Source organism: Cyprinodon variegatus, unplaced genomic scaffold (genome assembly GCF_000732505.1).
Source record: "Cyprinodon variegatus isolate N-32 unplaced genomic scaffold, C_variegatus-1.0 Scaffold207, whole genome shotgun sequence".
In the NCBI taxonomy this organism is placed as follows: Eukaryota; Metazoa; Chordata; class Actinopteri; order Cyprinodontiformes; family Cyprinodontidae; genus Cyprinodon; species Cyprinodon variegatus.
The window spans coordinates 1,110,678-1,127,062 of NW_015150660.1; the positions used below are offsets into that span (position 1 = coordinate 1,110,678).

General features: G+C 35.3%; 1 protein-coding gene across 1 annotated transcript in view; it reads left to right on the forward strand.

Annotated features, from left to right (window-relative positions):
- Positions 1-16,385, forward strand: part of LOC107088102 (replication protein A 70 kDa DNA-binding subunit-like) — a 51,076-nt gene that overhangs the window by 27,858 nt on the left and 6,833 nt on the right. The window contains exons 13-16 of the mRNA XM_015380048.1: positions 3,047-3,176; positions 11,098-11,274; positions 11,421-11,528; positions 11,719-11,805. Of these exons, the coding sequence (XP_015235534.1) occupies positions 3,047-3,176; positions 11,098-11,274; positions 11,421-11,528; positions 11,719-11,805 (502 nt within the window). The remainder of the gene's footprint in view (positions 1-3,046; positions 3,177-11,097; positions 11,275-11,420; positions 11,529-11,718; positions 11,806-16,385) is intronic.

Below are 16,385 nucleotides of genomic sequence, written 5' to 3' on the forward strand. Positions count from 1 at the left end.
GTGTGTGTGTGTGTGTGTGTGTGTGTGTGTGTGTGTGTGTGTATATACATACATATATATATATATATATATTTACATATACATATAAAAGAAACGCTTTAGTGTGCATGTGATTATGCACGTGCTTCACTTAAAAGCAGTTCTCATAAATGCATCAAACACTCAACAGCTTAAGAGTGAGAGGACAGATTAATTAAGGCTTTTGTTTCTTACTTGACAGGAACATCTGTGATGCTTTTGTCCTTTAAATGTTCTGATTCCCTAAAACAAGTGAATAATAACTATTGCTGATTTAGGCTTTATTTATCCAGTCTTTTTATTGAATGAATCCTGATGCTCAAAGGTCCATTTTGCTTTTTCCACTACCTCCATATTTCTCTGATGCCTTACTTTCTCCCTTATGTTTACCGCCTCTTTTTAACATTCAGCTGTACGCTTTACAAAGACAGGCTCAATTTTAATGTTTCTATGCAAAGCTATATTTATTTTTTGTGCTAAACTTGTTTGTATAAATGAAGTACACTGATGAATCTGTATTGTGCTTTGATAAGGCCGCTCAGCCAGAACATAGAAGAACAATCTCACTGATGTATGAAGGTTTTGGATTGAATAATAAAAGGGAAGAGAGATGAACAGATATAGGGCGTACGCAGAATAATGAACGGGGTTTTCACAAAGGGTTATTATGTATAAAAGAGATATGAAAGCTGATTCATCTGGGGAAACATCTATGGATGTTAGACATCCATGTCAGATCAAATTAAGGTAATTATGCGATGGCAAATAAGATATGGGAATAGGGGAGTTTTCAGATAGGTTCAATTGATACTGACACAAACAGTTAACTTATTAAACAAATCTTTCTTCTTACAAATAATGCTGAAATTCTCTTAACAAAGCACTTGTAGCAACTTTATCACATTGAATATTCACAAGCAATTGATGTTTGTTTTTGTCCTGTGTAATTTAATAAATAGGACCTAGGAGACTGAGTTGATGAATAATTAAAACACATGAGACTTGCAGTATCTACACTTCCAGTCAGAGTTTTACATGCAGATATCACTACAATCATTACATATTAAGTTGAACCAGTTATTCGTTTACTTAAACAATTGTTTTTTGTTTTTCTGGACAAAATGATGAAGAAAAAGGATCTGCAAAGATTTAAATCAAGTTTGTATTAATTTGATCGGTTTAGTTATAATTGTATCCCTTTAAACCACAAGGGGGTGGAGTAATATTTATACAGAAGCTCAAGTTTGTACATAAATCTCCACTAATATACTGTAAATGTGGGTTGTAATTTGACCTAATAAGTTTTATAACCATGAACATTCTTATGGCTGATTTTTTGAATAGATCCTGGCAGTATTGACAGGCTTCATAGTGCTTCACTGAAGTTGTGACTCTGGGAACTTTCTTCCACAAACGTAACTTTTTCCTGCTGTATCCCTACTAGCCTCAGTTTTGGACAATTCTTCTGTTACATAACCAGTGTGTTCATGTTTACACCACCTAGTTGGAGAGTTGTGGTGAAGTCTACTTTCATTACTCCCTTCATCTTTTATCTGTAATACACCCGCCGTGGTTGACAGTTGTTGCAGTTCTCTGAGGTTTTCATTGCATTGTCTGATTTCTCAAATCCACATTCTTGCTTGTGGTAAAACTCCTCAAATTTGTCTTGTCTTTAACCTCTCAGAACCCACCGGGTCGCCGCCGACAAGTTTTAAAGCGTTTACATCTAATAATAAAATTGGATGAAAATTACACTGGTAAAATGTTTACCAATATAGACATTTCGTTGGACTGCTTAGATTCTCCACAATTCAACCACCAAGTTCATTTTATAGACGCAGCGAGCACTAAAGCACAATTAACACAAATATAGCAGCATGTCAAAATGCAAACATGACAAAGCAGCCACAGCAAACAACCATGTCTTATTACTGCTGTTCAAAAGAGACCTATTATTTTCAAGGATAAAAAAAAAAAACGACTTTGAGTTATGTTTGATCTAATGTAGCTTGGGCTGTGTTCTACTCATCCAAGTTTCATTATTTATATTTCATATTTATTCATAAACTACAAGGTGTTAGCTTTCAAATAATGTATCACACATGTAACATGGGCTTACAGTTCCTAAATTATTTGCTTTTCAATTTGGGTATGCAAAATAGGCTAGATTTTCCCAAAATGAGGTGGATGTTAAGAGAATAAAGTTAGACTTTTCTCCAGAAAGTGGTGTTGCATTTGTATACAGCTGCAGGTTTTCTTTTTCCCCAGAAGTATTATAGCCCTACCAAGCTTCAAAAGATCAGCCAAGACTTTATTTGATCTAGTCTTTTCCAAAATTTTTGAAAAGCAGTCCAAAATCCCTGCCACACACACAAAATAACAATAAAAAATACATAAAATAGAAGGAATTAATATTATTGGAACCTGATACAGTATAATAGTAAAAGAAAACTGTGACACTTGATCCCTTAATGGATTTTCTTTCCAAGTTAAGAAGCCATAGAGCCATTAGCCCCAGCTTATAAAAGATTTCATTGGAAATGTGGAAAATTGTATGATTATTTTTTAATCTGTCTGTAATTATAACCGTATGTAGAGAAATTCTACAACAAATTCTAGCTTTTGCATCATTCAGTAGAATAGAATAGAATTCAGCTTCATTGTCATTACACTGTCACAAGTACAAAGCAGCGAAATGTAGTTTGCATCTATCCAGAAGTGCTGTACAGGATAAAGATAATTATTAACATGTGCACAGACTAAATATGTGGACTATAAATGGCATATATAGGCAGAGAGTAATTGTAAGAGACTATGAAAAAAAGAAATGAAAACTATTTAGGGATTATACAGCATTATTGTACTCTTTGTAAGATAAGTTTAAATAAGCTCTTAGGATGTTGATGATGAGCAGATTGAAACTTCTAAAGACAATTCTAGGTGTTTGATTTTCTTTACGTGATTATTTTACATATTTATCTCTCAATATGACGTTTGTTTTATCTTTTATTTTTTGCTCACTCTGTAGGTATGACAAGGAAGGTTATGCAGTCGACAGCCAGTCGTTAACAGAAACCATGTCAGTCAGCATTGGACCAAAGATGAATTGGAAAACGCTGAGCGATGTTAAGAATGAAAACATGGGACACGGCGAGAAGGTAGGATATACACAGGCGCAGCTTATTATTACACAAAGGTCTATTTTTCAGCATTGTTGTCATGGTTATAACGAGAAGTGGGGTTCATCTAAACGTTGTATGCCACTCGCTAAACATTTCATCTAATTAATTTGGTTTATCTCAGATTAGTTTTCCTCTTTCCGTGCCTTTAATTGGAAACTGATTATGGATAGCTTGAAGATCAATGATGTTACTAATGAAAATTTCTAATTATGTTCTAGAGGAAGCCTAGAGGGCTAATATTACTAGAAAAGTGTGGAAGCATGGAAGAAAAAAAAGTGAAGTGGTGATTTTAAAGCACAACAAAAAAAAAGGTGTCATTTAAGATTTAAGTGCTAAGCAATCTGTTTTGCAGAGTATAACGGATATAGTACTGTAAAAAAGAAAAAGAGGAGAGGAGAATTTTTCAGAATTCGGTACAGACAAATGGTTTTAATGTCAGGTGCAGGGAGGTGAGTTCAAAAGAGAGAAATTCTCATTCTACCTCTTTTGTCTTGGCCTCTTTTCTCTTCTGGATTTTGCTCAGCTGTGTGCACCCCCAGCTGTTTCTGTAATTGAAATGAAAAGAGAGGAAAAGGGTTCTCGTCATACACTGTGAGGCTACAGCTTAAGTTAAAGCTATAGAATCTGTGTGATTCGCAGTGTTCCAAATCTGCATTCTTCTCATTTCCTCCATATTTGTGGGTGGAGGGATTTGATGGTGTGTTGGAATAGTGTGTGAGGAGCATGTTAGAGATGGAGGATGATGTGGGATATTAGTGTACAATCCATTTCAAATTAATGCAGATATCCGTGTGTGTCTGGGGTTTTGGGACAAGCATTAAATTTCTCGTGTGCAACCACATCAATTATGTGAAGTGGATTTTCACTTGGTTACCCTTCCACTTGTAAATTTTAATTACTTTTAGGTGCCAGAAGGTGACACTGGGATTTGGTGTGATAAGAATTAAAATGCTTTCACATTGTAGCATGTGTGTCAATCTTCTGGTAAGTGTGCATGAAAAGCTTTGTGCTTATGAGTGTCTGAGTGGGTTTGGGAATGTGCCACTGGTGGTGCTCTGGTAAGCTCTCCTCAGCGTCGTTAAGGGTAGAAACTTTGCCCCAAAATTTTTCGTCTATGCAGAGGCTTAAAAGACTTTATAATCTGGTAAGTTTTACAAATTTAGTAGATGGAGAATGAGATGTTTTTGTTTTTATTTTATTTTATTTCTTTGCAAATATAGTATAAAACAGACAAAATGCATTTATGACTGGGCTAAGGACTCTAAAACTTCTTAAAGATTATTTCCAATCCATTGCATTCAGAGGTCAGCTAATTAGTAAATCCATTAATCATTTGTGTTTTTTAAGTTCCCACACAGTCAGCAAAGAATAGGGTTTAATTTCAGTATTTCTCCGGTCTGGATAAATATGGAAACATTTTTTATATGCAGACATTTTTTTTCACAATTTTATCTCCAAAAGGTAGTGATCTTCCTTATTTTTTCTCACAGCCTCAATTAATGCCTTTTCTCCCTCCATCCCTATATCATTCTTGTCTTCCTGTTATCTTCCTTTTGTCTTTTTCTCTATCCTTTCTTCTTTACTTTATTCCTTTCTTTCTTTGTGTCTGTCTAGTAAAACTGATAGTTTAGGCAAAGAAAGTATTACTCAGAGAAGCAGTAAAGACCATGATAGGACACTATTCATCGTGTACCTAACTAACGTTGGTTTTTATTAAATATATTTTATTGTATATTTTTTATGAGAAAGCTGTTGAAAGGAATCCATAAATCCTGTTTGCAGTTTATCACAAACCACACAGGATAGATAAGGAAGGTGCTCGGATCACGTCAGGCAAATTTTGAGCTTTGCTATCTACATGTGAAAGTAATACTGCACATCAGCCTAAACAGCCCACCTGCATAGTGAAACATGGTTATGGCAGCATCATGATATGCTAAATAAAGAGAGATTGTGACTTATGTTGGTTTAGCGGTTTAGGTAGTTTCAGCTAGCATTCATTAGATGTGCCAGCATATAGAGACTTGGCACATATTAGGAACAAGCTGACCCTGGGTCATGTAATGACATATCTGCCTCACATGATCTAGATTCTTTTATTTTGAAAAGTTTTTTTTTTTAATCCCTGCCCTTTTTTTTTGCGGCACTAGTGGCTTGTTCTTTAGACAGAAGGCTGACAGGAAAAGGGGTATGAGAGGGAGGGAGAGAGACATGCAGGAAAGGACCACAGGTCTGATTCGGACCCAGGTCGGCCACGTCAAGGACTAGGGCCTCTATACATGGGTCAGGCGTGCTAACTGGTGCGGCACCTGCACACCCATTAAATCCCTGCCCTTTTTTAAATCCCCATTTTTTTTTCACTTAAGAAGGGCTCTTCATATTAAAGTTTCCAGTTGCAATTTCACAACATCTAGAAAAGCTCAAGGAAGGGGGGATGAATTTTCTTAAAAGGCACTATATATGACTACAGAGAGAAAATAAAAGCCCTCAGCAGAAAGCCTTTTAATGATGAAATGCTGTGAGGTTCATTCATAAGGGTTTCCTATTGATGAAATAACCCTGGTCAAGGTCCGACTGTCCTCTATGTCCAAATTAACTGTAGCATCTGCCATCATCAAGAACACTCAGCAACCCCCATTTCTGCCACATCCACCCACCCACTGCCTTCCACATCACCTTCCCACGTCTTCAGCCTTCCAGTCTGCCTGCATCTTCAAAATCTGATGAGGCAGGCACGCGGATGAATACTTAGGAGTGATGTGTTGATGGGGGTTGGGACTGTTGCTAAAGGGGGAAACTTTGCTAATTAATGAAAAAAAAAGCCTCTTCCAAAGTATTTCAGAAGGGTCCTTGCTCCATGGCATGGACTCTGAGTGGATGGATGGGTGGACAGATTATGAAACTATGAGTCAATGTTAGCCAGAGGGAGAAAAGTGTCAGAGGGTTCTTAAGTCTGAGTGACAGTAAGTGTAGAGGTCATGGGGACGCAGCACAGCATTAGCCCCCTCATGAGTGATGCAGAAAACGCAATGGCCTTTTCACATTCAGAGCTTTTACAAAACACTTTGCAGGAATTGTGGTTTACAGAAAAAAAGAAAAACATCCCTCAGTATGTGTGTGATTTTGGCCCACTTCCTAGAAAGACTCTCTGATAGACTCATTCAGGCCAACATTAGTAATGAGACTGGCCGAGCGCTAGCCTGTGTTCCTTGTTTAGTGTGTTTATATTCTAGCTGTAATCCCTGGATCTTGTTTAAGGCCTGTTCACCCAGAGAAGAAACACCCTCTGGTGCAGCGTAGGAAAAATGAGTTCTTTTTGGTTTTCTATATGTGCGTGTAGATGACATTTTTGTGCTTTAAATTTGTGTATGCTTGCACGCAGGAACTTTCAAGTGTTCCCACTTGTAGTGAGACATTGTTCATCTGCTGTGTAGGTTTTTTTTTTTTTTTGTATTTATATTTATGGAAATGGAATGCCATGCTTCTCTACAGGATGTGAGGAATAGCCTTTTCCCCTCAGAATTAGCATTTCTTTCCTTTTTAGCTGTTGATTTTACCACTGAGAGTTCTAGCGCCTAAGGTTCTAATATCTCTTTAAATTACAGCTGCATCACTGCATTTTAATTTAGTTCTGTTTGACTGGTACACTTTAATTTGATTTTGGAACAGAAGGAAGTTTAGCGTAACTATATGTACATTGCTCATGTAAATATTTGGTTGTTTGCATATAACCTTGCATGATATTCATGTATACTTGTCAGATTGGTTGTGTGTCTGTATGTATTAGCACAACTTTTGCATTAAAGAGGAAGAGAATTATGTCTTGCTTCTCTTATGCAAAGATTTTTCAAACGCTTCCTGCTCTTTTTTTGAACTGTGCCAAGATTTTCTGAAAGTCAAATAGAGAGGGGGTAGACAGCGTGCGTGTACCAGTTGGAATTAATTGTAACAATTGGACATATAATGCCGAAACTGATTTAGTTTAGATTTTATAAGTTCTTTCTCTTTGATAACTTTTTTGCTGTATTTTTAATATCTTCATTTTCATCACAGTTGCAGATTACATTTAAATTTGTCATTCTACAAGGCTGAGTGACCCAGAGGGAGAGTCTATCCAAACTGGTGATCATCTGGCAAACTGATAAACTCCAAAACGAAAATCTCCTGTTCCATAGCGAATAGATTTAGTAAAAATCCTTAAAAATAGAAAATGCATCAAATGAAGTTAAGATCGATATCAATGAACAAGCTCCAGATCTTGATGTGGTAGTATTCAAAGATATATGTTAGCAAGCACGAACAACTTGACCAATTATGGCTTATTTCAAAAGCTTTATAACACACTTAATTTAGATAATTGTTTAAATTCATAAAAATATACACACAGGTACATTAAGATTTAGTTTGCTGTTTACATAACGTAATCCTCATCCACCCATTAAGGATATATTGAAGGATATTGAGAGGAAAGTAGGTAAATGCTTGTAGAAGATCAGATCTATTCTTTTCAATGCTCAAAATAGCAGAAAATGTTTTAAAATTCTGTTTTCATGAATGCCATGTAGGAGTTTGATTTTTCAGATGAAATCTCTGACACGTTTATAACATGTGCACAGCTTCAGCTGTAGCACATGATAAACCTGAAATGGTGCCTATTTATGGAGCTTTTAGTGATTAGAGTACATGTTTCTAAACATAGAACATTGTATAAAAGTATGTACTAGATTTCTGTGAAACTAAACTCATAATTCTAAATAGAAACCTGCAAAAAACATGTCCTTAAATTTTACTTAAATGTCCTTTAATGTTTTACTTCAAAATATAAATATAACATTTTCAATTGTGTTTGTTATATTACTTTAAATTCATGGAACAGGTCACTTTAATATTGATTTACTCAGTTATTGGAACTGATTTTGCACATTTTCCCCCTCTGGTGCCATTTCTTTTTTTGTTTTTCTACCAGACAACTCTGCTGATTTCACATGAATTGATGCCCATGAATATAAGCAGTTAATGTTAAAATGATTTTAACACCTCATCTTTCAGCATTGATTACTTATTGTGTTATGGAGGACTTCCCCACCTGACAGGCTTTTCATCTCACAAGATGTTACCTTCTACATGACAAAGATTTTCACAAGATATCTTCTTCTGCTCTATTCATTAGACACTTTGACTTTGATTGTATGATTTTACTTTAACACATCTAAAGAACTTATTCAGCATACATAATCATGCTTTTAATAAAATTGTAAAAACAGACCTATTTGTATAACAGGAATTAGCAGCAACCTAAACAGTTTTATGACTGAAAGATTGTGTTTATTTCTACTGTTATCAAAGAGAAACATTACTTTTCTACTCTCTAAAATGGGATACTATATTAGTATCAGTAATAAATGTTAATTGGTGTCATGTTGATGTTGAAAAAAAAAACCCGTATGTGTTCATATATGTCTTGAGCGCATTTTAAAGGCACAAATCTTATTTTTCGCTTTCTTTTGGCAAAATAATCATTTAAACTTGGCCGTTCGCTTGTGGTGAAATTAGCAAAAAAAATATTATCAGCCAAGCTTATGAAATTACACAACTTTAAAGAGAAATTATTATGCTTCCTTTTTATCAGGTTAGGATGGATCAATGGGATACATAAAAGATATTCATTACATTCTCACATAATGAGATTTCACCTCTTTAGTTCTGCCTATTTTGAACTCCTTTAAGAATAAGCTGTTTTAGAGCTCTGTGATTGTTATGGAAATAAGCTGTATCAGGCTGAGTTTTCCCTTTTATGCAGAAAATCTTTCAATTATTCAAACTGCTAAACATTTTTTTTTACAATTTGCTGAATAAAAAAAAAAATAGAGTACATAGATAAATAAATGACTCTTCCTATGCATAATTCTGGTAATGCTTGTCGAAGTCCACTCCTGCAAGAGGGGGCTGTTTTTCTTTCGATCGATTAATGTTAAAACTTAAATGAAATAATGAACTAATAAGTTTATTTCCCAAAAACGGGTGGAAAAAGAAGCACTAATTTAACATGCAAATATTGTAATGAATGTCATATAATTGCTTTATGCATAATTTAGCCCTTTTGCCGAAAAATGTGGCTCCATAAACCTGATTATTCATAAGTCTCCCCTAACTGAAGTGCTTATTGCTAGCATTTCCTTTTCTAACATTTTTGGAATGTTTTATAAAGCCCTCCATTTTTTCTGTTATCAAATCTTTACCTTTCAGGCAAATTAGAGAGGTTGACGCATCTCAGTGTAGCACAGCTAAATAGCCACTATTTAGGTGATTACCAAAGGAATATATTTTGTGTTTATATTTACATACAGAAGCACATAAAGTGCATTCTGCACTCCTGTTGCCATTAAACAGCTTAAATATTCCAAGACTGATCATTTGATCCATTCATGTTTCTACTTTACTATGTTCTGTCTATCATTGCATTGGGGGAGCAGTAGAAACCGAAATACAAAAATGTTCAAAGTGATATTTTTGCATTACAGGTCCCCTCTAATTAAAGGGCAGCATCTATGTAAACTTGTCTGCCATGTTTCAAAATGGCAGACCTCGAGAGGTGACGCTACAAAACATTCCACTTCCAGGAAATCTTGACTCTCTGTCTAAGTTGCTTTAAATAAACAAATAACACCATATACTTCTTACATACCTCACTGGTGCATCCCGGGACAGAAACTTTCTGCATCTCTTAAATATGGTGTCTGCTTTAACTTTTGCAGACTATATTTTTTCCCTCACTGAATCTGGAATCAAAAACATGCAAACTTAATATTAAAGTTTTATTGATGTCTAAGCCCCTTAAGAAGAAATCAGCTGGGTATGCTCTGAAATTTTAATGGAACAACTTAATTATAAGCCAGTTACACGGATTGCTGCAGATCTTTTCATGTTTCAACAGCATCCAGCAAAACAAGAAAAAAATGCTGCATGGCTCTGATTTTCTTACCAATCATTGGGTTTTCTTCCTCTTTTCTTAAATTGTCTAACAGCACAAAAGCTTTCAAGTTTTAAACAAGTTTTAGTGGATATTGTTTACTCTGTGGTACAACAATATAAACTTTAATTTTATTCTTACAGAATTGGTTTTGTTTTTGTATAGGGTTTTACAGTCTTCTGAGACATGTCTAATTGAGATTAACCAATTAGTACTTTTTGTGTTTTATAAGTGCAATTGCAGCATATTAAATTCAGCGATATAGTGTATGTGTACAAAGCATAAGGTTTCTCACACTAAACTTTGTTGTATTTGACTCATTCTGAAGTTTACTTAAAATTAATTTTGCTAGGGATAGGAAAGAGGATTGTTGGCCTAGTGGTTAGAGCAGTGCACTTGTGCTCTGAGAAGGTTGCAAGTAACCGGTTTGATCCACACAGCCTCCACTCTGGGTTCCTGAGCAAAATACATAACACCACACTGCTCCCCGTGCGCCACACCATCCCCATTGTGGGACAATAAAGGAATTTACATTTACATTGCATAAACTTAAGGGACATTTTATATTGCATCTATTAATACTACATATAAACTTTTTTTTATCATCAGATCAAGCTGAAGAAGTGTCTGATTTTGTTCAGCAGGGGATTTCTTGTTGTATTTCTATTATACATCTTTTTTAAACCATTTTGATCACAATCAACTGGGTTTTCCTTATATAGAAAAGGAATAACCGATCTGTGCTTGAATTGTCTCTGTAAAGTGACTTGGGAAAACATGTGTTATGAATTGGCACTATATAAATGAATTGCATTATTGTATACAATGCTGTGTGTGGAAGTAAATTCCTGCAGTCTATTTGATGTCTCTGATTTCTTGTCTTATCTAGATTTCGCCCTGTTTTCTGTTGCTTTTCTCTCTCTTCAGGCGGAGTATTTCAGCTGTGTGGCGACAGTAGTGTACATGCGTAAAGAGAATTGCTTGTATCAGGCATGTCCGTCTGCAGACTGCAACAAGAAGGTGATAGACCAACAGAACGGTTTTTACCGCTGCGAAAAGTGTAACAGAGAGTTCCCTAGCTACAAATATAGACTCCTACTTTCGGTGAGTATGATGCGCATACAGAGCAAACATCATCAAAGCTTGTCAAACATGCCCTGTGTTTTCTGAGTGATGACACCAACACACAAGCAGACAAACAGAAGTAATATTTTGCCTCTCCCATCATCTCTCGCTGTCTTGACTCTCAGGCTAACTTGGCAGACTTCGGGGATAACCAGTGGGTGACATGCTTCCAGGAGACAGCTGAGGTCCTGCTGGGTCGCAAGGCAGAGGAGCTGGGACAGCTCAGAGAAACAGTAAGACTGTCTCCCTCACACACACACACGTACCCCTACAAAGCACACAAAAGTAGAAGCTGCCTCACACAGTTCTTCTTAACAATTTGGCCCAGGAGGTCTAACTGTAACGGACTGCTGCCTTTCAGAGTTTCCACCAGACTGTACCGCTGACTCTGTGTGTGTGTTGGTGTGTGTGTTTATTCCCAAGGACGAGGCTGAGTTCGATGAAGTCTTCCAGAAAGCCAACTTCAAAACACACATCTTTAAAAACCGAGTCAAATTGGAGACGTATAACGTAAGTAGAAATGAAAAGAAAACGGTTGCATGTTTTCCTGTGGGATGTAACTATGCATATTCAACTGCATCAATTGTGATAATGCTCTGGTTCCCTTTTCTGAACAAATGCAATAACTCAATCAAAACCCTGTTTGTAACTTATTTACCCTATTTTTGAGGAATCTACATCTAAAAAATTAAGAACACCAATTAAAAGCGAATTAGATTCAGTAATTCAATTCATAAGTTGAAATGGGTTATTCTTGTACTACAGACAAACTAGTGCTGAGCAATATGACCTAAACATAAGAGCTAATTTTTTTTTTCAAAACCTAATCAGACTCCTTCATAAAACAAGATTTACCTTTAGAAACTTCACCTCCATAGGGAGTTGATCTGAATTCTAAGTGCCACTAAATAAAAGCTATAAACATGCTCTAAATGTTGCTAGTGCCATTATGGAGCGTTAACACCGAATGCGGTGTCCACAACAAGAGTGGTGGATTTACATATCCCTACTCTAAGTGCGCTGCCAGGAGCACACAGGCAGACTGCTGAAGTTAAAAAATCGGAACTTTTCTGTGATGTTGCAAAAACCAATAAAAAACAGGCTGTGTTGTGGATTGAAAGAGTGCAGCTGAGAGGCAATTTTTTCAACCAAAATGGAAGAACAATAAAATAATATTGACAAAAGATGAAATAAGGAATATTCTTAGCATTTTTTTTTTTAGTTTGCTTTCTAAAGGGAAGTTTTAATTTAGCCCTACTGTAGAAGGACTGGTCATCATCTTCCCTTACCGCCAGTGCAGACACCAGCCTGTTGCTGCTGCCTCTCCCCTGCTCCGGCGCTCTGTCTACTCGGCGGCTACTCCAATGTACTGTTGTTCTGAGTTCAAATCCCAGCGTATGGTCTCTGCATGAAGTTTGAATGTTCTCCCTGTACATGATTGGGTTCTCTCCTCTAGAGCTGAAACAATTAATCGATTACTCGTGATAAATCGATTTTTGAAATTATCATCAATTGATTTAAATATCGATTAACCGCTAACTAGTGTAGAGACTCTAAGCTGGCAGTAATCATACCAAGATTGTAAAAATATATAAACATTTTGCATTTAAGATAGAAAAAATTTAAAAAAAATAGGGTCAATATGCTCTATGCAGAACTCCACAAGTTGAAAAATCTGAGTTATACCTTGTTTAATTTCATAAAAACTTGTGTTTAAAGAGTCTGTTGCTATCCATTTTATTAATCGATTAATCGAAAAAGTAATTAATTTGCAAAATAAACGTTAGTTGCAGGCCTACTCTCCCTGTACTCCTGCTTTTCCCAGCAAAGTCAATGAACTTTTAGGGTAATTTGTGTGAATTTGTAACTGTATACTGTATGGTTCTATGTCTATGTGCTGCTCTTTAATCCTTCACTAACTCCCCTTGAAATGGCAAAAAAGCATTAAAAGATGGGTTAGGGTTTTTATTGGCTCATAAACACTGCCATAGATACAAAGATCCTCATTTGTTTAACTTAGACACCTTTTTTGTTTTGTTTTTTTTAGATTATGTGCTTACTGTTAGGCAGCATAGTTGGTTGGCAGAGATGTAAAGATGCCAAAATAGGTTTTTGTTAAAAGAAAATCAATGAAACGTTTACTGTAATGTGTTTATTCCTGGGACTAATTGATGAAATTGCTGGTTTACAGGTGAACAGAATTAATTTTCTCCTTGACTGATTTACGCAACAACATACATTTTTTTCCCTCTGTGAATGTCCTTCAATTAACCAACTACTTTCCTCTTGCATTGGCAGTCCTTTGGTGTGAGAGCAAGAGCACTGAAATGGCCAAATTTGGAAGCACCTGAAAAAATTATACCGTCATATTAGAAGCGATAATGCATGACATAAATCTCCCAAAGGAGGGATACGCAAACTATTATTTGTCTGTTACTGAACTGGAGTCCCGAGGTTGTAAAACTACCAAACAAGATGTACAAACACAATGTAATCACAAAACACTGTCAGTCACACAACATAAACTCAGAACCATTTCAATTAGTAACAGAGCAACAGGGGGGTTGTTTTGTAGCCAATGCACTTTGGATTGCAGAAAACAAATACAGCTGTGGATTCATTTCTCTTAATTAGGCGCTAATTAGCATTTAGCTATTGTCTGTCTATGCCTAATTAGCCCTACTTATTCAAAGGCCAAATTGCCACTAAGGGCACATAATAGGAGGAACGATTAAGATTCAGATTTATCAAAGAAAGATCTGTGTCTTGACCTTATGAAATCCTGCAAGCAGTTCTTTGCAGATTTTTGTTTAGCTTTTTTCATATCCTCAAGTTTATAAAATAAGGCATTTTTTTTCCAAAAAAAAAAACCCCAAGGAAAAGAAAATGTTCCTGCTTCAGTCTCTAAAAGACCAAACATCATAATTAGGTAGCCCTATTTAGCCAAATGAGGCAGAGATTTTGCAGCAAATGTCAGTGCAATACCAACAAATGTTAGCAGCAATAATTTTATTTACAAAACACAATACACAAATGTCAGCCATTTTAATACTTGGATGACTTTGCATTTATTTAAGGCAAAATCCTTTAATGAAGGATTTATTTAGTCATGCAGCATTGAAGTGTACTGAACCACATGTGCTGTTATATTTGAAAAATTCTTAAAAGAAAACTCAGAAAGTCTTTTAGCAATCTAGTTCAGCCCCCTGTGTTTACATGCACCGATGATCCAATTCAATGGCTACTGTGATGTTTGGCTTTAAAAAAAAAAAGGGAAGATGGGATATGTGCATGGTTGGTAAAAGCATCCAGCAGTTCATATACACTTTTTGGATGTCTTTCCACTTTGAAAGTATTCATTTACTTAAGATAATTATTGGACGTAATTTCCATTTATATATGAAATTCCAAATGTTAACTACAGATATTAAAAACAGAGTTTACCTGTAAATGAGAAAATGACCCAAGTAATTGTATTGATATTTGGTTTTTTTCATACTACTTATATCTATAGCCATCAGATCTTTTATTGATAATGATATACAATTTATATGTAACTATATTTTGCATTGGGTTGACTCAAAGCATCAAAACTTTCTCTTTAATGTACAAAAATAAAACTTTATCACATATTCATGTGAAGATATTAATGTTTTTAAAGCCAGTTTGGTTCTCTTTTTTTATCAAAAAGGAAGAGTGTGGAAGTTTCTGTGATTAGTTTCTTACAATTTACCACAAAAAAATTCTCAACAAATAAAAAACTATGGGAAAGAAATTATTATGCACCTTCAAATTCATGTTTTACATTTTTTTTAAATATACTGCTAAAAATTGCCTTTACCTAATTTTCTGAAGTAAAAAAACGGAAAAGAATTAGATTTCGTATTTATTTTGCCTATAATAGGCTCATAAGATATAGATAAAATGAATACTAGAATGCTGCATTTAAACTCATTAAAAATCTTTGTTTTTGACACAAAGCATTTAGTAGAGCCAGGAGCTGCTTGTTAGCACTGTTCATAATGTCAGTGGGCATACAATCTCCTTTCTCAGCTCTTTTCTCAGATGAACAATATGCTTATCAGAGTGAGTCAGCTTTAACCTTCTTTTTTAGCAAAAGGTCTCTTTCATCAAGGAAACCTTTAATGGACAATGTAGGCTGGGTTAAAATTTTTACTGCATGATTGTGCTGCTAACTTCGATCCTTGAAGGGCCGCTGTCCATCACATTTTAGATCTCTCTATTTTAACACACCTGAAACAATTAAAGAAGTTATCAGCAGAATTTGACTTCATGCTTAAGAGGTAATTCAGGTAAATCTTATTGATTTAGATGTTTTACAACCAGAGACATATCTACAGTACATTTGACAGAATTTTGGCCGAGAGGAGTTAGACTTGACTATTTTACAACCCAGGATGGTCTAACCAGTTTATAGGCAGGTCAAAGTTCAAACTAAAATATGAGATAAATCAGCTGCTCCTGTTTCTCTCTTTCAAGGACAAGTGAGATCTTTGTCAATGTGGGTTGATTTAGAAATAAGTTATAGTATAATAGCAACAACAGAGTCATCAAGTTTTTGTTGCGGAAAATTTAGGTCTTATTTTTTGTTACACCAACTTTGTTTTCCCTCTCCTTAGGCTTGTACATCGTTCTTGCATTTTTCAAAGACGTTTAAGGTGAAAAATTATAAATTTAAATGATAAATTCTTAAAAACTCCTACAGTGAATCTGGAGTGTTATGTTTTTTCCCACATTGAGTTTTATTATAACCTGTTTCCAAATGGTAGTAATTTCCTTACTAATTATATAAAAACAAAATAGAATTTTAAAAATGTGAAAAAGTTTTTTTTATGTACTGTATGTATCGATCCAGTTTTACTGTTTTTGATTGCGGTCTGTAAATGATCCCCAGATTATAACAGCACTCCGTCAGCAGAAGCAACTTTTAATTAGAATAGAATTTGTTCTCTCTCTGTGGAGAAATGTGCTTGAGTGGCCTAAGTAACAGGTCAATAAAAGCATACACATATGCTCAAAAATTCATAAATACAAAAAAAAAAACAGAAATGAAAAGTTTTAATTACCCT